This window comes from Musa acuminata, chromosome BXJ1-3, assembly GCF_036884655.1.
Source record: "Musa acuminata AAA Group cultivar baxijiao chromosome BXJ1-3, Cavendish_Baxijiao_AAA, whole genome shotgun sequence".
Lineage (NCBI taxonomy): Eukaryota > Viridiplantae > Streptophyta > Magnoliopsida > Zingiberales > Musaceae > Musa > Musa acuminata.
The window spans coordinates 44,848,535-44,869,924 of record NC_088329.1 but is presented as its reverse complement, the minus strand read 5'-3'; the positions used below and the strand labels follow the sequence as shown (position 1 = coordinate 44,869,924).

Here is a 21,390-nt window from a genome sequence, read left to right as displayed (position 1 = left end):
GGAGGTGAAGCGTGATGTTATTTATAATTTACATTATTTATAAAATATTTTTAAAAATATTTACTTGTGAATCCCGAATAAAATATTTTCTCTAACTCGTTTTTTCTCTTTTGTAGATCATATAGAATCATGGGAGACTTCGAGGAGACTGATCTTTACGAACGGACACGCAAATGTATCGCACGACTTAAGCAAAATCAACTAAGTCCGTAATAATAAAGTCCAATTCTCTTGAGAGTTTATAGTCGTCTGAAGAAAAAATAAACTTACGTGTCAAGTTTACGAGACCAATACGATTTTGATTCGAATCATACGATGATGAGAGCATAAAAGATTATTCTTTTTCTCGATAAGTCTCACTAAATATTCAAAGAATTGTCCTCGAAAAGAGAGGGTTATGCTTGTATGATTGGAGAGGGAGACCAAAAGAACTTGGGAGGATCAAACCTGCGTTAAGAAACCGATTTAATTTTCATTTGGTATAAGAATAAAGCACCTTCATGTCAACTAATAATTCCTAAATGATATGTACACACACATACAACGTATAAGATCTCCATACTAATAGTGTATTCACATTTCATACCCCGAGAGAAGGTGAAAGAAACACTTTCAACCACTAGTTGTGTTGTGTGGATCCACGCACCTCTCTCCCAAGCTCTCCTGCTGAAGCTGGGCAGCTAGGATCAGGAGATCCACCATCTCTAGTCCTGCAGCAGAAACAGCATCGAGTTTCGCGGGTTTGGATGCCTCCGAGGGGTCAGAAGGCTCGTGAAGACTCGTGTAGATGATGGCGTCAGCTTCATCGCCAGACCAGCTGACGGGGAGCGAGCCGCCAAGGGCAGTCTTCACTTGGTTTGCCTCCATCACAACGTTGCTCACCGCTTGGGTTGTACCTTCTTCGGTGCCAACAGATGAAGCTTCATCTTGAACCTGTCACCAAAGTCATACTTAGTAAACTATACCAAGATAAAATGTGCAACTATTCGATACCAATGCACCATGTAGCACAGATGGAGTCTATGTAGAAAAATAATTGAAGTAGGTAAGCAGCTATGGCCAAGGATATGTTTTATCATAGTTACAGATTATTATCATTAGATATAAGAAAGCTAAAGAAATTTATATTAGTCCTCGGTGCCGTAGCTATTGCAGCCAGACACCAATTTTGGCAATCAACAGACAGATTGTGAGAGCTATCATCCAAAGTGATAATTAACATATTAATAAAGGACAGCACAGGGCAATTCTTGTTAAAGATTGTTGAAATACAACCTTGATCAAAATTCTAGTAAGAGGTACATACATTAAGAGGTACATACATGAGAAAGAGTGAAAACTTTGAGGTGATTGGTCCCCACTAGTGTCAAAAAATAGTGAGATAAAAATGACCATGCAAAAAATTACAGAAAAAATATATGATCCTAAGCACTGCAACCTTTTTTGTGGATACACCAGGTGGTCTTATTAAGAATTACATATAGGATTGCTGCATAAATATGACTAATAGAGCAAATTCTTCACACCGATAGCGAACGACCAACCTTTAAAAGCAGAATATGAAGCCTATGAATTGAGGAAGTAAGATGTTCCAAATTTGCTATGCTTTCCCGAAGTGCTGCATTCTCAACTTTTAGCCTGTAATAATTCAATGATCATATAGTGCCACCGAAAATTGAAAATTGATACATAATGAGATGAGTTTGGATAGCAATAACAAGGATTGACAAACAAGCTCCTACTGTGTGGGTATGTAGATCTCTCCTATGATATTTCTCTGCCAAGTGCAATGTCCTACCTTTGTCCAAAAAAGCCATCATGTCCACCCTTATTGTTTGGAGCCAATCGGCTTCCTCCACAATTCTGACAACTTGATTATTATTATATGTAATTACTAGTTCACTGTATTCATCTTCTATTTTGACGGAGCGTGAATTAGTTTAAAACATTAGCACCTCATCTTATTCACATTTAGTACTCTGCTCAACGTTTCTCCGACTTTTCTACCAATATCGCACATTCTTCTCAATTCTCAACATCCTCAACTCACAGTTACGAACCTGCCTAAAACCCTGATATTCAATAATTAGTCATATTAACATCACAAGAAGATTTGCCTTTTAATTGAGGTGTTCATAAAGCACACAGATGTTTCTCCTTGTTAAACAACTTATTGATGACACTCTTGCTTTTTGGTGGTTCTTAACCATCTATTCAACTATACTTTGTGTCAATGCCCAATGTTCTAGAGATGCATCAGTTCTGCTTATTCAGATTCGAAATACAGCATTTTTAGCCTATAAAACAGGGCTACGTTGCTTGGTTATACGTTACTTGGCGTCACTTAGATCTTTAGTTGAACAGAAAATGCTTAATTTTGTTTCCTAGAAACTGTCGACACCCTGTCTTAAGCTCCTCGATAGACTGATACATAACCAATATGATAAATAGCACACCTCTCTTACATTCTATGCATAAGCAATATACATCAATCAGATCTCTAACATGTACGTCATCAAGGAGGTACTGTTAGATTCAATTAATATCCATCAACGAGCACAGTTGGAACAACTGCACTAATCAAAATGTCCCACATCTCATTGACACTGTTGTCCATTTGACAGGAACAAGTACATCAAGGCTCAGTGCAAAACTCACATGATTTCATGTCTATTTGATCAACATGGTTCCAATATTCTGCATAGAAGGATAATCACTTATGTATTAGTTTTAACTTGTCAGTTTCCATCATTACTTATAAATTCAGTGATTCCGACAAGGAAATCATTTTCCATTAAGAACCAAAAGAACTTTACAGCTTCCATATATCCTTAACAACATGTGTATGGTTAGCATTCAATTAACATGTAGACAATTCTGAAAGCAATTTAATAAACCCCTGCAGGAAATACAAAGTAATATATACTTGCAACCTAAAATATGTGTCATTTATTTATCCTTTCCACAGCCCATTCCTGGACTAGAGAAGGGGAGTTTTTATATGAAGCTGAGCAGCTGACAGCTATGTCTAAACAAGCATGATCTTGTATCTTTTAGTGAAAAAATACTTAGGCCTATGGAAGGAAAGGATCCACAGACATAACCAAAAAGCTGTGGCTTGGCATTCAAAGAAAGGATAATGAACAAGGGAAGTCAGATGTTCAAAAGCATTCATTTATCAAATCAAATATTAAAAAGGCCCAGCTTACGAGCACCACCTGAAATCTGGGAAGGTCAGTTGGACATAGTAGTCTTTATCTCTCTCCACATGCAGAGGAAATTTGTGAGCTTTGAACTTATGATGTTCATTTCATAATAAGCGACCTTACTGTTACACTAATGAGTTAATCCTAAGGTCCTGATTAACATAACATGTATAACCACTAACCTTGCAATATCGATGGAAGAGTCTGTCTTAATGATTGGACCGTTTTCTTCAGTGATTTTAAGAAAGTTAGTTTCCTGTTGGCTCTGATCACGTACCATCCAATGTCTCAAGTATGTTCTTTTCAATATATTCTTCAGTTTCCCTTCTTGTTCTCGGATGGTAGTACTTTTGCCAGGATCGGCCATATGACTGCCATGTTTTATACTATGAAGTCTGTTCCTGTAGAAAATGGGACCACAAGTCAAAACTAATAACTACTTAAAATGTCAAACATATAAATTTATTCATAACAAATAACTCCAAATGCATCTCAACATATAACTACTTAAAGACATCATAAAAGCAACATTTATTCATCAAATACATCAGAATCATTGACAACCCGATGATGTCACTACAATAAAACTGAAAATATTAGCCAGATGTAAAAAATCACTGGAAAAATCAGTCATATAAATATATCCTTCCACCATATACATAAAAGAAAACTTAAACAGTGATAGGAGGGAAAACAGAATATCGATAGGCGAACATGAGATCAATAACCCTCAGTAATCCCTTCTTCATTATGCCAACAAGATGGTTCTGTGTCCCTGTTATGCCCAAAAGTGTTGTGCATTAAAATGACATGGTACATGATATGGAATATAGATCATTTGAGCTAAGGGCCATAAAGATTTGTGGAAAGGATGGAATATAGGCCAATCCATCTTCCATTGTATTATTGGAAAGATAACACCCTTTGTAGCCGATAGATGGATACATTGTTCAGGGATCACCTCTCTGGGAAGGCACATTAGCCAAGTACAGCAAAACATGGCCTCGCCATGTGTGTGTTGACAGACATGGACAAAAAATTTGATGTGTTCAAATCATCAAAGAGAGGTCAGAATCATCAAGAAAATAAGGGTAGAAAGAAAGAGAAAAGGAACTTTTTCTCAGATATCACTAGCAAATTTGGACGACCTCCATGGAAGATAAATTCTCACCTCTTAGGTTAAACCAAAAACAATATAAATTTTCACCTATATCGCTGAACCATTCTGGTCCAATTCAGAATTCAGTGTTTGGTTTGGTGTATTTACAAGTGAGAGATACAAACAAAATATTGAAAAAAAGAAAACAGTTCTAACTAAATTCACAAAGGGGTATCAATAATTTGTTTATTAACGTGGAAAGAATTCTATAAAGCAACAAAGTTTCAAATAGTAGAACTTAAGAAATTTAATAGTTCAATAGGAAACATACTCATTCAATAGTTGATAATCTCTCTTTAGTTCAGCCAATTCCATAAGAGCTTTGACCTTTTCATTCGTAACCTAAAGTGTACAAGAAAGAGCAAGAGTTAATCATAGATAATCCAAGCATGTAATTTTGGAAGGTTGTGTGTAAGTCAATGCATATGCACCTTCCGATGAAATTGCAGGTTCATCTATAGAATATTGAGGGTTTGCATGGTGCCTAAATAAGTCGATCCATGTACATTCTTCCGTCACTTTTTAGGCCAAATATCTTACATGAGATCTTTAAATTTAAGGCTTTATTTTTATCTTTTGTACAAAGTCATGCATCCCCTAAAGAGGCTTGCATCTCAGACTGCAATTACATTATATATTAGAATGTGATTCTTAATTGCACACAACCATCATCATCATTATCATAATCAAAGCCACAAAAATATGAGTTGAATAATAGAATGCAACTCATGATCAAGGAAGCTCCATGAAATGTTTGCCTGTTTCGTTCAAGATCTCTTAAATAGCCACCAATCTGACACTGACACTCAAAACCCGGATGTTTGCCAGAATATATAAGGCGAATTTAAGCAATTATGAGTGCTGCATAACAACCTGAGGCTTAGTTTTGAAGAAGATTTTTTCTTTATCTATTTAGTTAACAATTAAGCTCAAGCAACCAAGTAATAACTCTCCAGAATCCTCCATAATGCAGGAAAAAATGTAGGATAAACTAAAAACCATGATTATATGTAGCCAATAATCCAAAGATTGACTTGGGTTTATCATTCCATACTGAGAGGCGATTTATCGTTCCAATCATGAACAAACACGTGAAGTGGGAGATAAACAGATCAAGCAAGCAATTTCACCCAGTTTGAAATTCATACCAGATGTATAGCGGTATGGTTATTATGACAAGCATCCAGGTCAGTTTTTTTTTTTTTTTTTTTTTTAAAACACCTAGGTATCAAATCTTGGTCCATTCGGTATCAGGACCGATCTTAACCTTGCACTGGAGGAGTTGGTGACACAAGTCGGTAGGAGGAGATGGCAGCAATGGCGATGACATAGCGGAGAGGAGGCGATAACAACCTGATGGGGAGGCGGTGGAGAGAAACAGAGAGAGCGAGAGAGAGGAAGACTTGATGGTCGTGACAAATATCATAAAAATAAAAGATGATACTGATTTCAGGTACTGGACCCTTATTGGTCCATGGCTGGACCAGTATGGAAGGAAGAAAGGAAGGAGAAGAAGAGGAGAAGTACCAGTCCAATAGCTGCAAGTGGCAGCATGCAGCATGAGAGACCCCAAGAGTTATTGTAACTCCCAAGTGACTGCAGAACATGTGAATACATGGGTCCAAGGATTCTAAAAAGTAATAGACTGAACCAGGCCACCTGAACAGATATGGTTTGCATCTCGGTACACGCCCAGACCCACAAGTATTGATTGTTACAAATAGATCTCGGTGAAACTGTATTCCTTATCACGTGGTATGGCGGTACCATTTGGCACCAGTCTCTTCACTGCCTAGTAAACCCCATACAGTGAGCTTACCAGGTGATGAGTCCATACTTGACCATTTTGCTCATCAATAGTGTTGGTTGGCTGTTAGATGGGCAAAACCAGCCCATGTCAATTTGTACAGACAATATTGTGAACCATGGCTTCTAGTACCATATCCAAGCCCTTTCTCACACCCATTTGAACTCATCACAAACCCCTTTACCCTCTCTCACTCTTTGACTCAATTTCACTCTCAAATCTTCGTTCTTGAATCAAACTTCAATTTAAAAAAATCTATGCCATTTTCATTAAAGCAAGGAAAGTAGAAGTCTTGCTATGTAGTAGTTAGAAAGAACAGCACTTGCATCAAAGAAACCTACTTGAGATAAGTTCCTTTGAAGCTCTTCTAGCTTCTTCTCCAAAGCTTTATTAAGTTCCCCCTCCAATAGATGTCTCTCTTCTTGCTGTGATAAAAGCAGCAGTGCTGCAACCTGGAAGTGGAAAACAAAATAAGCATTTATAAATTAAAATTACAAATATCTAGAATATCCCATAATATACACCCAAGTGCAAATGAAGTTGGGAAATGATCAGTAGAGAGCAAACTTTAGCACTCAATAGACAATGCAAACAATAGAGCTAATTATTAATTTAAAGACAAAGGTAAAAATACCTTCTCTTGCAATGCTTGTGCAAGGGCATCTGGTGCATCACTTGTGCCGTGAACAACATTACTTGAAGGAATATCACTCATCTGCCATCAAGAATTGAAGATAATAAGTCAAACATTAAATTTAATAGGATTTGAAATGATAGAGTTCACCCAACTACAAGTAATGCTTGTTATACAGAATAAGTGGAAATAGTACCACATTCAAGCATTTCAAGTCCCTTTATCAAATATAACAAAAAAATCACATACCTTTATTATCATTTGATCCTTTTAGTGAGTTAAAACAATGGAAATCCTTTTCAAATCCTTTCATCATTACCTCATATTTCCCTATTCAGCTCATTGCCATAACCCTATCATCGAATCATGGTAGAATTTTGACACCATCACAATGGATCCACACTATTGTCACCAACTAAAGAACAAATCCATTTTGTTTCCATTAAATACATTTTCAAGGTTTAAAATTTCACTGCTTCTATCCATCCGAATTAATCATGAAGAAAGGAAAGCAATTTGCTGAAATGATTGGAGGAACAAATGTATTGTTAAATTGACATATTATAGCATCCAATACTGCATGAGGTTTCACATCAACTTCATTTTGATGTTTCTGCATAATTTCCAAACTAACAACTGAAATATTATTCTCTAATTCAACATGCTTTTAGCTCTAGAGTTTCATAGGAGCTTTCCAAATCATATCAATTTTCTTTTTTCTCAAAATGCTTGCCAATCATAATCAAACTATCAAAATACCCATTTTTGACTTTTTTGCTGCAGGATTTAAGTCGCGTTAATAAATATAATTTTCCACATACAGAAAGGACAAATGAAAATCTTGGTCCCTAGTAGAGATACAATAATACAACATTCTTTCAATTTAACACCATAAAACATATTTTCTGAACAAATTTTCTAGTTTACAGAGATACTCTTACAAGCCAGTTTTATTTTTTAGCACCATAACACTATAATCATCCTGTATTATATGCCAAATGAAAAAGAAAAATAAAATACCAAAATGATCTATCTAATTGGGAATCAGCAGTAATTTGCTCAAGTCTCAAGATAAGTTGGAAAATTTTAGAAGAGAAAATTTGCCTTGAACAAAAAGATTCCAAACTTGCATAACTTAATGGTAGCTAAGAGCAATCACCAAATCGTAAGACAATGAAAAGAAATAGAAAACTGAATCCGGGAAGCTTTCCCAGAGAGCAAGTCAAGCAGGATATTTTTCTTTATTCTATTGGATAAGACAGATACCTTAGTAGAGTCAACTTATATCATAAAATTTAGGATACTGAGGGAGCCATAAGGATAACATACGGTTAGATTATTCTTTTGCAGCTATACATCCGAACACTACCTTACTGCCCTTATGGATAGATTATTCTCTTTTTTTTCACTAAGGAAAATATAAACACATGTGAGAGTACCCATTTCAATGGCTCATAAAGTCTGCTGCCACAAGCAAATGGGATTAGTGCAGATTATTCAAGAATACATGTGAAAAAAGAAAAGAAAAACTGGATTATAAAAATTGAGTTATTGGCACATGAGAAAAAATGGTTGGATACAAAGAACACAAACCTTGTCCATGAAACTAGAGTTCGCATCATTCATGACATGCACATCTCTGCATTCAGTATCATCACATTGCTTTTCTCTCTGAGGAGTCGCAACACTTGACTCATTATTTTGAATTTCAGTCAACTGCTTCTGAACCTCAACAAGCATTGAGTCCATCCAAGATGCTTCTTGATCCAACTCTTTTATGATTTCCAATCTCTGTTGATTGTGATAACTGCGCAAAGCAGATAGCCCTTTCCTCACCAAAGAATCCAATACAGTCTGCATTTTGTCATTGAGTTATGCCTGACACTGAAAAGAAAAGTAAACTGTAAAAGTATGTGAATCTTCAACATTGATTGCTTAATTTGCTTACTTGTCTTTTCTCCGAGCACTGCATTTTTTTTCTCAGATGCTGTTCAATTTTGAGTCCCTGGAATTCCATGAAGTTTTCAGATTGAGGTAAGGGAGATAAACCACTTGACAAGATATAGTCTGTTCCTTGGCATAATAGACATTACCATTTGCAAATTGTTTTGAAGCTTGCTAATTGACTGTCTCAATGCCTCTTTCTCCTCTTCTAGAGAAGCCTGTGTAACACATGCTCTGTCAGTGGTGACAAAATCCATATAACCAAGTAAGAGAGAGGCAAGGAGAGGATTATTCAATATAAAAGAAGAAATCAATCTTCTTTCAGGCTTCATAAGACATTATATAACTGAACCATTTGCATTCCATATAATCATATATGCCATAGCAGAATGCCTTATTTTTCATTTTCATAGTGACCAACCATCCACCTCCCCCCCTCCCCTCTTCCCGACCTCAAAAATAAAAAGAAAAAAGCCCACACACACAAAAAGAACATACACAACTACACACAGGCAAAAAAGGACAGTAGAAGGGTAAAGTTGATGGCTATGGAAGCAAATACTTGCATCTGATCCACTGGGAATAGGACAACTTGTGGTTCAACTTTTAGCTACATGCTCAGAAAGCTGACCCTCAAATTGCTTATTTGCATAATGTAAAATTTTGACCATCAGATATTAGATTAATTATAGTCATTAATTTTCTTCGCCAGCATGAGCATATATGTAGTTCCTCACACCATTCGTAAAATAAATTTCTCTCCATTTTATTGGTTCTTTAGTCCTATATTGGTTCTGTGATTCAGTATGTAAAAGTTTTCAAACCAATCCAGAATCCATCAGCAATATCCTATTATGTGCTTACAGTCGAATATAGCTTCAGATGTTAAAATAGATGATATAGCATCCAACAGAGTTCAGACAATATATATGGCATTCAGACTTCTGTGTATATAGAAGCAGAAGTGTGAAAAGTAGAACTCCTACAGCAGAAATTCACATTCAAAATATAGCACAATTTAATTCACACCCTCCTTAAGCGACAGCAAAATACAACCTAATGATTTCATTGGGGCTTATAAATTTCTGAAGGCATATACACCATACAACAAATGGTAAGTTAACTTTACAATGTATTTTGAAGTGGATGTTTCCTTGTCACTGCTGAAAATCCAATTGTCTGGAGGATCATCTAGCAGGCAAGAACACTTGTCTAGCAATGTCATATCTGCAAAAAGCCCATTCTCTCTCTCACGGATCTCATAAAATTTATTTACAACCTGCAAAGAAAATAAAAGGATCAAGCAATTTATAAGCCTCAGAGATCAAAGGTATTTCCTGGGCATATCAAAGAAGCTCAGTGCAATGATGACATGATAGACGTAAGAAAGGCTTAAAAATTTAGTGATTATAATTCTGTGTAAATACACAACAGAAGAAAGGCTTAAACCATATTGTCAATTACCAGTATCAAAAAAATTCTAAAGCTCCCAGTTAAGGATCAAATATTTATATTTATGCCAACCATAGTCAATCATTATGATAAAACATCTAAGATGAGACTTGTCGCTATCTGTGCTGGTCAAAAAGAAATTTTCATGACATGGTGAATCCACCAAGTGACAGGACTATGAGACAGAATTACAGACAGCAACAATAACAGAGCCAATAATCTGAACTAATTGAGGTTTCAGCCACAGCCCACCTATTCAACTGATTTCAGCATCATCATATCCTTTATACTTATATATGTTGGTGCATATTTTGGCCCTCTTTTGCTCCCTACTGCATCTTTAAGTTCAAATCATCTCACTCCAGTTTGCAGTCAAATTATAAAGAAATGACCTATAGCTTCTGCTGACCTATATACGTTAATTCTCAGTTTCCAAATCACATAATAACCATCAAGCAGCTCAACAAGTACAAAGACAAAACATATTAATCTAACAGAAGCAAGTGGAAGCATGTAGCAGAAAGAGAAAAAAAAAAAAAAAAAAAAAAAGGGGAAGCCGGTTCAAGGGTTATGACAAATATTTGAAGAGACTTGGACAAATATTGAATGTTTCAGATGTGCTAATGGAAACTAAGAAAATATGAAAAGGAAATCCCCAAAATTGGCAAATGATTAATTTTTTCAAGATATCATGTAAATCTCTTCATATCCATTAGAACAACTGGAGGCTAACCTCCAGAAGCTGGTTTGTTAAATTTTTTCTAATGTCGATCATCTACAAAAAAATTTGGGATGTAAAGATGCTCACTCATCTGTTCAACCTTTTATAGACAATCAAATTGTTATTAGTTCATGACCATCAGAAACATATAGCCTCTAGACAGAAAAGGAAGAATCAGGATATAAGCAACAGTGATATTAATGGATCTGATGCTTTTTTTTATTATATTCAAAATAATAATATCTAGAGCAAAGATTAAAGAGAAGAAAGAATCAAAGTACGTTGCAATTAGTGATTGCAAAAGTAATGCAAAAAAGAAGACAAATGAACGAAATGGAACTAGATGTGATCACGTATCTACCTTCTCACAATATTCACTTTGCTTTTTCAGTTCATCCAATTCCATTTGTACGGATGTACTAACTTTCTTTTCATTAAAATATGCAGATTCAAGTTCCTCTACCCTGCAAGAGATACAAATAGCCAAGTATATATAATTAATTGTACCACATAATCAGGCACCAACAGGAAAACCAGTACATCAAAGCACATGTAGCTTTATCCTAACCTTTAACTCCTATAGTCAAAGTACAAAACAGCGACAGGTTACCGATAGACAGACAATATGTATATGTTAATAGTTACAAACAAGAGAGCATAGCAAAAAAAAAAAGGATCATGTGTAAGAATTATTTCATATGGTAAACCAGGAACAACAGAATTCAGTCTTGATTAAGTACCACAAGGACTTATTGACCAAAAAAATCTAGTTCAACTTTTGCCCTAAAAGATTCTGTTGGTACTGCAAGTAGTAACTGGCAGTATATGTTGTTACTTGGAATGGATGGTTCATCTTTTAGTCTCATGACAGAAGTGTCTTAATCCAGGACCGAAGTAACCAGTGCACACCATGCCAATAAATTACTAGCATGGACATATTGGTATGCCAACTTGACATGTTACTGCATCATACTCACCATGCCAGGTTGTGACTGCAGGCATAGCACATGGACATTTAGGATTATATTAATGACCACTTCTGAAAAGGTATAGCAAGAAGATATTTTTTCAGCTTATAACAAGAACAAAGAATAACCCATGCTACACTGAAATTCATCAATTTGCTCATTACTCCTATACAACATGAACAATAAGCCATAAATTCAGGCAAGGAGCCTTCTCAATTACCAAAACCTAAGAGTCACTAGAACCAATAACTTTCATGCATCTCCTGCTCAACCCATTCATGGAACTGTTCGACTTACAGGACTGATCTATTTTAAATCTTTATAGATAAAAATTCTTCTGCTCAAAATATCAGTGCCATATAGATGTACGAAAAATGGGTAGGAAAGATGACTTTTCCTGCCAATAGGACCCAGCTTATATCCACAAAGACAAAGATCCTATTCATTTTCCACGTAGTCTCGAGTAGTGTATCATCCATACTTGGAGATCTAACTTTTACTATTTTAGCTCCGAATAAATAATTCATTGTATACATAAATGGTTCACATGCACAAATCATAGTTTAAGACCTTTATAAAATCTACATTATGTTGCAGTTAAAAATTCAATAATATTGCATCCCCCTAATATCGACAAACCTAATCAGAAGACAAGCAAATTTTCTGGATATTATCCTTGCAAGACAGGCATCAATTTCAATGCAACTTTTCTTCCAAATTATTGAAAGAAAGCATTTAAAGGTGAAATCCTATATAATTTTTTTCCCAAGTTATTAAAAAAAAGCATTTAGGAATGTTAAGTTAATAAGTGACAGAAGAGTACTTCTTCTCTAAAGGGATTAATTTCTGTGACATAGCTTCTTCGTGTTCTTTAGCCTTCTCAGACTGTTGCAAAAAAATACGAAAAGACACTGTCAGCAAAACTGTTCTATTAACATTCATAAGACTGCAAATCAAGCGATCAGGACAGTAAAACTAAAACCTCCATTAGGGAATTATCTCGTTCAGCAAATGCAGCTGCGACACAGCCCTGAAAGAACTTCACCTGTTTCTCTGCTTCCTTATTCTGCATCCATAAAGAACTCATAAACCAGTTACAAAAGAGCTTGAGACAATATGATAACCAATCCATAAATTTATTATATCATATCATAACTCCAAAGGAAAATTATTCTGGCATACCAGAACTCTAAAGCATGAGAAAACAACAATGAATAGATTTTTTTGGAAGTAGAATTAATAAAAATGGCAACAAAATGAGCTAATATTATTTAGCAATCATTTAGAACTAAAATCCCAATAACTCTTTGAAGCTATATAACCTCAAAAAAGCAGCAGTAGCACTGGTTTTTCAGAATATTTTAAATTCAACATATCTTCACAAGAGGCATGCATTTCCTTAGAACTATCATCTATAAATAAACAAGATAACCAAGAAGCTGTGAGAACATAAGACTGCTATGCTATAACTTCCTTCAGTTATCATACAGCCTTGTTTATGTAAATTTTTTAGGGTCAAATGGGATTTTCTTAACAAATTTTTGCAGTATTGCATCATGCCTCAACACTAGCAATGAATGTTCCGCTAGACCCATGATATGTTACCATGAACCCACGTAAATATAGCCATCATGTACACAAATTGTTAGCCTAGCATAAGAGTTGCAGCAGCTTGCACAACTAGAACAGTAACTCTAGAAACCTACAACATGTAACAAGCTGTACTTTTGCAAGTTTCAATCGACAGGTAACTCTAGCATAGTATGCATGAAATCTAGGAAATATAATTGTTTAAGCTTCGAGCCATCATTTTCTTGATGTGGTCATCCCTTCTTGTGAAGAAAAACATTGTTAATCAACATTCTAGGAAGTACAGTACTGGGCAAAAAAATTCCTATTAGTCGAGTGAAATTAGTGCCAGTGATTTAAGATTCAATTCATGTCACCCTCTATTGCACAATACATATCATTGCTCTGTATTATGCGAACAAAACAATGTTCATTTTCATTTATGTATTGATATCCCACTAAACCAGCACATAATAAACCAAACCACAATTTTAATTATTGATCTATCAAAATCTTATGTGCTTGATATGAATCACAGGTCGAGTGCTAAAGGCCCATCCTGGTCAAGACAGAAACAACAACTTATCTTAAACACCAATTTGTACCCATGAAGGTGACCACAGAAGTTGCAGCCATCCTCACCATTATGTCAAAAAAAGGGTCCCACACAAGCAGTCATCAGTGTTTATTGTGGTCATCACCTCAAATAAACTTTTTTTTTGCATATTTTTTGCTATTCTATAAACCAATTTTCTGGAAATCAACAATAAGGGCTTTTTTTCCCTTTACATTCTAATTTCCTGTTTATTTCATTCTTTCCCATAGGTACTTCATTTTTAAACAGTACCGCAGGAACAAGGTAGTGCAGAAACTCAGTGAAACTCGATATGTTGTACCATTCCAAGTGATTTCCAACAACCAGCCAGAAAGTTTTGAATCACTGGTGTGAAGAATTAAGTTGCAAAAAACATCGAACGAAAGGAAGAAAACAATCAAAATATTCTCTACGATACGCATTTGAACATCTTTACAACTGAACTTTTCTGCCTGGCTCATCAGTATTTGTGCTATTTATAATACAAGAAAGTGTGTAAAGTCAACAAAAGAACATTCAAGAACTCATTGTAATTGTACAGTTTAAGTTTAAGAATTAAAAAAGAACCATATTGCAAAGTAATTCAATGGTTTAACAGAGCATATATATTTTGGCATGGTACCTTCAAAACTTCTGCAGCATGTAAATCTGCGAGCTGGCTCTGAAAGCAAAATATACAGACTAAAAAGAAGAAATTATCAAATACAGAATTCAAACACAAAAAACTGACACAAAACATCCAAACCTTAACGTGATAAGCTTCAGAAAGCTCCTCTTGAAGATTCAGTTTCTCTCTGATGCATCCAGCTAACCTTTTTTTCAGGGTCTCAATTTCCTGTTCCAAACCAGCTGTCCTGGTGAGGTTATCAGTTAGATGTAACTGATATATGATGAGAATTCCAGCCACAAATCAAACTGCAGACTAAAAATATAATCATTCAGCACACCTCTGAAAATGCATTCGGGTTGCCACTGCAAGATAACTAGGGCCAGCTTGTTGCATGCACAACTGCTCAATATCCTTCCTCAGTTCATCGCGTTCTCCAAAACAAGAAGACATGGGCACATGCAGTTAATAAATTTATGGCTTATGGGAAGAAAACAACATGGTACTCGGCAACAATGTAACTAATCTTTATAAGTACATAGTCTATACTCTATACTATCTTCTATTAACTCAAGGTTGTGCTTATGTTACACTAAGCCCAACTATGTGAACACATGCCTCACATGACAAGAAACTCTAGAATCTAGACTATGCTTATATCTACACCATAAATTTATATTGCATCTTAATTGAGCAATTGAGTGCTCCATTGGCCTACTTGGATACAAAAGTATGTGTCATTGTGTCGACCAATTACCATGACACATTTAAATAAGACATTAGAGAAATTTGAAAAGACTAGTGTAGCACTGTCCAAAAAAATGAATTACTAATGTCATAATCAGAGTCCGATGAATCACTAATGCTAGCATAACTAGTTAACATTTCATAAGCCTTGTTCTTCAGAAGGTTAAGTTGATCTTGATATTGCTATAGTACCATGATCTTGAGGACCAAAGGCTGATTGCACTAGAACTCATTTATGCCACTCTTATGCGCCTGATATAATGGGATCGGTGTAGTCAAAGGCGCTAAGCGCTAAAAGGCACCAAGGTGCCAAAATGCCACCTTATGGGATATAACAAAGACTGAGCATTACTAGAAAGTTACTGTTACAAGAAGAAGAAATAATTGTGAGTGATGCCACATGTCATTGTCAAAGAAATTATTTGATAAGTAGTGATGAAATTCACCAACATCCAAATAGTTACAATAAACAGTAATGGGTTACGACACTTTTTTCCATTAACTACATATAAAAAAATAAGACTCATCTGGAATCATTATATGACCATTATAGAAGTTATAACAGCTATTAGTTTAAGCACTATGCAGCATGCCCCTCGATAATGGACCAACATGTGCCTCTATTATAGGAAATATACATTTTCAGTTCCATGGCATGAGACTTAACTAATTACATGTTGGCTGTCACAGATTTGCATAGGCTTATCAGCAGCCACAGGCACTCATATAGTTTAAGTTTCCAGGAGTTTCAGGAGGGATTTTTACCATGCCAAACAACCCAAACATGATAGTGGCATAGGAATTCACGTTGTAGCAAGGTGCCAACAACTATTTTGCTTCTATTTCATCTGAAATTTACTTTTGATGCCATTACTTCTCTCCTTAAGACAAATTCTCTCAATTAAGTGCTGCTCAAATAATTAATTGGTATTTTCTGGTACAAATCAACTGATCCAGCCCAATCCATTGATACTGATATCTTATCATCTTGTTAAGCCTCCCAAAAGTCCAGACTGCATGAATCACATGTTTGACTTATGCTTAGTTGTATTAAAAAGTCCATTTCTTTAACTCCAAGTTATATGACCTAAGAACTAGGTAAATTATTTTACAAGTTCTATATATTTCCATAGGATACCTTCTAAGTTCTCTATGTTCAGGTCATGCGAGCTTCATATCATGAGCTTCCAATCCATATGGCCAACTCAAAGGGTATTCCCTAAGTATTTTCATATGACCATTGCAAATAACAGAATAGAATTAGTATTTAGTAACACAAAAAACAGGGATAAAGATAAGCACAATAAGATATAATAAAATCGCAAAATGCCAACTATCTGAGATCAGCTACATGGATTTTTTATAACCACTGAGCTACGTAAAGAGACATCTCCCTAGTTAAGTTAAAAGCATTTAAATCCTTACTTATAGTTTCTAGTAAAATATTCTTAAGTCTCCCCTAACTCTTGTTGTACCACCAATGATAATCGTTTTACTCCTAACTAGCATTTGTAAGTCTACAAATCATATATACAAACCATTTTAAATTATTCTCTCTCATTTTATCCTCTATTGAAGCTAAACCTAGTTATCCATGAATAAAACTTTCCTATATTTCTTAGTCCACCTCAATATTTTCATCTCAACAACATACACTTTTTGTAAAAGAATAATAAGGTCTAGTATCTAAAAGAGTATATTACATCAATGCATAGAACATGAGATTATACCACGTTTAATTTGCTCGATCTGGTAGTGAATGTCTTCTTCAGCACCTCCTCTTTCATCCATAACTACCAACAGAACAAGAAGATAAATACAATTATTTCTATTCAGTAAAGCATAATTTTTAAAATAAGAAATAAAATGTCAAATGCCAAGGCCCTACCTATCTTAACAATTGCATAAAATGAGAATGCAACTGGTAGAGGTGATAGTTGTTATAAAGTCAAGAAATTAAATAGAAACTTTATTTTTCTTGTAAGAAATTTAAGTGAAACGAAAAAGAAATAAAAAGATTCACAGTGAATATTTGTGTCACATCCTGTTTTTTTTTACAGGATCACATTTTTCCACAAGTACATTCAAAGCTAAATGAATAAACATCACTTTATTCATAACTTATAAACATTTATTACAATTCTTTTATTCGTTAAATCACAAATCAAAAGTATTTATTGAAGGACATAGTGATGTTAACTCAAAAAAACATCCAAGTGGCTCTACCTATTGGTAGAGGAAAGTCTGCTCTCCACTGGAATCTGGTCTATTGCTAGTAGGAGACTGTTCTGAAAATCAAAAACAAAAAAATTTCAACAACGTTGAGTAGGAACCCCTATAAATCAATTACAAATAAATACATGATCAAAAATCAATCATCACATTGGCATATATCAAATACCCGAAGGAGCACTCCCTCAACAATGAATCGGGAGGCTTTATCCTACGAGATAAGTTAGTGTTCTCCCAATAGCGGATGGAGGCAAACTCATATCGTACCCCCAATAGCAGATAGAGTGGTGTCCCTCACTCGCCAAAGTAGGAAAATGTTGGTCTCAACAGCGGATGAAGGAAGCATCCATCCACCACATCTGACGGCCCGCTAATCCCCGAAGGGAATCGCCCTACCTGCCCTCGGTAGAGAAATAACATCAACTCATACCGGTCATGTCTATATTAGGATGAAATAACACATTAAAATATTTTTTTTCAAACATTATTCATGTTAAATACTACCAACTAGCCCTCAATTGACTTGAACCCTAGTTCAATCGGTCCGATTGAACTTGATTTACCTAGAACCTTCTAGCTGAACCGATCTCTAATCCTCATTTAACTGGTCTGGAGCCACCATAGACCAGTATAATTTAAACTAGATTATGTTCAATTTAGGTTAAACTAGACATACCTCTCCTCAGCAGTATATAACTTCTCGTTCCTTTCGTTATTGGGCTCGGCTTGGTGAGGAACGAAGGAGAGAAATTCCTCCCCTTAAATAGGAGAAGGTGAGCCCTCCATTTAAGAAAATTTTATTTTTAATTTTTCGTATTTATTTAATATTAATTTTTATTTAATACACTAACAAATATGATATCACTTTATTTGGAATGCTTAATGGTTATTTCCTAATTTACAATGATAATCAAGGAAATAAAAATTAATATTTTATAAATCACAATGACAAGCAAGGAAACAAAAACTAATTCCTAGTTCGAAGATTAGATTACATTTCTCCCCTCCTAAAGTGAATTTGGTTCCCAAATTTAGCTTACCTCAAAAAAATAAGGATACTGCTCTCGCACATCTTCTTCTCTTTCCCAAGTTGTTTCTTACTCTGAATGGTGTTGCCAACGGATCTTTATCAAATGTATGACTTTATTACTTAGAACATGTTCTTTTCTTTCCAAGATCTGGGTTGGTTGTTCTATAAATGTGACATCGTCTCTTAGTTGCAGAAGTTGGTAAGATATGATATGGGATGGATCTCCAGAGCACAGAGACGTGGTATACATAATGGATGTCAGCCAAAACCGAGAACAATGTCAATATGTATGCCACAAGCCCAACCTTCCGTAAGATCTCAAATGGGTCAATGAATCTACGGGCCAACTTTCCCCTTTGACCAAACCTTATGACTCCTCTGGTTGGCAATACCTTCAAGAAGACGTGATCACCAAGTTTGAACTCTAGATCTCTTTGCTTTCAATCTGCATAACTTTTTTGGTGACTTTGAGTCGTTAATAATCTTTGACGTATAATTAGAATATTATCAGCATCTGTTTGAATTAATTGCGGTCCCAAAAACTTATGTTCTCCTACCTCATCCCACACAGGTGACCTACACTTTCTCCCATAAAGAGCTTCAAATGGGGCAATCTGTATACTAGAGTGATAACTATTATTGTAAGCAAACTTAGTTAGGTGCAAGTGTATATCTCAACTTCCACCAAAGTCCAAAACACAAGCTCTTAGGAGGTATTCAAGAGTTTGTATTGTTCTCTCAAACTGATCATCAGTTTAGGGTGAAAAGCTACACTAAATTTTAACTATGTGCCTAAAGATTCTTGTAGACTTTCCCAAAATTTAGAGGTGAACCTTGGATCTCTATCCGAAATAATGCTAATTGGTATCCCATGATATCAAATAATCTCCTTAATATATAAGCTTGCTCGTTTATCCAATGAATACTTCTTGTTAACAACGAGAAAGTAAGCAGATTTAGTAAGTCTATCCACTACTACCCAAAATTCATCATATCCTTTCGCAATCTTGGATAGTCCTGTCACAAAATCCATAGTGACCTGCTCCCACTTCGATTCAAGAATTAAAATTCTTTGTAATTTTCCCGTAAGTACTTGATATTATACTTTCACATGTTGGCAGATCAGATATTCAGAGATAAACTCTGCTATATCTCTATCTTCAAACCATGTCACCAGTAGTTTTAGCGAAATCTCGATACATAATGATAGTCCTAGGATAGATATTAAATTTTGATCTATGGGCCTCCTCCAACAATTGAATCTTTACTAAATGACTTTCAGGAACACAAAATCGATTGTGGAATGTAATAAAACCATCTTCGACTTAAAAAAATTCGAGCCTAGATCCTTGAGCTATCTCCTTTGCTATTATCTGAAGATATACATCTTCCTTCTGACTTTATTTAATCCTTTCTATCAAATATGATTATGCCATCAAACACGCCAAAAAATCTTTATTTGTCTCAGATAAAAATTTAAGTTTAGAACAAAAGCTGTTATGTACTGTTGTACAGTGCGTTAAGATGCCAATGATCAAAGTATGTTTGTAACATAAGAAAAAAAAGTCAAAGAAACTAGTGAGACTGCCCAAAAGTAGAGAGAATTATATTACCAATGATCAAAGTAATTGTTCTCCCCAAAATTAACTATTCAGAATTTTTGCAGGCAAAGCCAATATCAAGAAATTATTCGCCAAAAATGCTCAGACACATTGTTCATTAGCATTCACCAATACAAATTAGTTCAAATAAAAAAGAAAATAACCTCGACAGGCGGCCAAAGTGGCCCATAAGAACAAGAAATCGAGGTCTTACTCGGATGTGTCCTCGGGAAACAATTGCCCGTTACAAATCTCAAAAATATGTCTCCATGACCTGAATATGCCGCCCAAATGGCCCATAAAAACAACAAATCGGGATCTTATTCTGACAAGAACATGTCTCAATAACACATCTCAATATCCTCGATATGCCGCTCAAATGGTCCATAATGACAAGAAATCGGGATCTTATTCGGACGTGTTCTCCGGTGACAATTGCGAAGAACAAGTCTCAAGAATACAACTCAATAACCTCGATATGCCGCCCAAATGCCCCATAAGAACAAGAAATCGGGGCCTCCCCCGGGTGTATTCTCGGAAAACAATTGCCAAGAACACGTCTCAAGATTGCTTTTCTTTTCAAGAAAACAATTTCTCACATACCCAATTCGACGAGGAGAGACGCTGAGAAGGAAGGCGAGGCGGAAACGAAGGGCGGAAGGGGGAATTGATGCCCCAACAGCCACCTCCGTGGTTTGCGCGGCCGTCCAGGCGACGACCTGCAGACCTCAAAAAATGGAGAGAGAGAGAGAGAGAGTTTACCGGCGACGAAGGGGAGGAAGCCGGGGTCTGCAACGGGGATGGATCACACGGAAGACCGAAGAGGGGTCTCGAGAGCGTCGAACTTAACGGGTCCGAGGGTGGGATTACTGATACAGGCTTAACGGGTCGTGGTGGCCCTCGGACCCACCAGGCTTAATGGGTCCGCCAGGGTTTATCGTCCGACACAATTTACACAAGCCTAAACCAGTATTGGATAGGAGTCCATTTAGCATGTTACCAACCCTCGTTGCCACCTGAAGCCCACACCAGAATTCCATTTTTTTTTAAAAAAATTATAAAACTAAATAATAATATCAAAAATATATATAAAAAAATCTTTCCTAAAGAAAATAGAA

General features: G+C 35.7%; 1 protein-coding gene across 10 annotated transcripts; it reads right to left on the bottom strand.

Annotated features, from left to right (window-relative positions):
• Nucleotides 1-448: 448 nt before the first annotated feature.
• LOC135581305 (uncharacterized) lies at nucleotides 449-21,277 on the bottom strand. Of its 10 annotated transcripts, none has more exons than XM_065144585.1 (20): nucleotides 20,876-21,276; nucleotides 17,909-18,037; nucleotides 17,636-17,697; nucleotides 17,140-17,202; nucleotides 15,003-15,096; nucleotides 14,801-14,909; nucleotides 14,678-14,716; nucleotides 12,874-12,957; nucleotides 12,715-12,776; nucleotides 11,285-11,387; nucleotides 9,880-10,029; nucleotides 8,900-8,968; nucleotides 8,755-8,811; nucleotides 8,400-8,660; nucleotides 6,807-6,887; nucleotides 6,514-6,624; nucleotides 4,637-4,707; nucleotides 3,389-3,607; nucleotides 1,545-1,638; nucleotides 449-933 (listed from the first exon to the last, which is right to left on the bottom strand). In XM_065144585.1, the coding sequence occupies exons 4-20, from the start codon at nucleotides 17,198-17,200 to the stop codon at nucleotides 613-615; spliced, it is 1,986 nt and encodes a 661-aa protein (XP_065000657.1). In that variant the 5' UTR covers nucleotides 17,201-17,202; nucleotides 17,636-17,697; nucleotides 17,909-18,037; nucleotides 20,876-21,276; the 3' UTR covers nucleotides 449-612. The 10 variants fall into 10 exon arrangements, with proteins under 10 accessions (XP_065000657.1, XP_065000670.1, XP_065000663.1 ...); XM_065144598.1 differs by having other exon boundaries at nucleotides 21,035-21,130; XM_065144591.1 differs by lacking the exon at nucleotides 17,909-18,037.
• Between the last annotated feature and the right edge of the window lie 113 nt (nucleotides 21,278-21,390).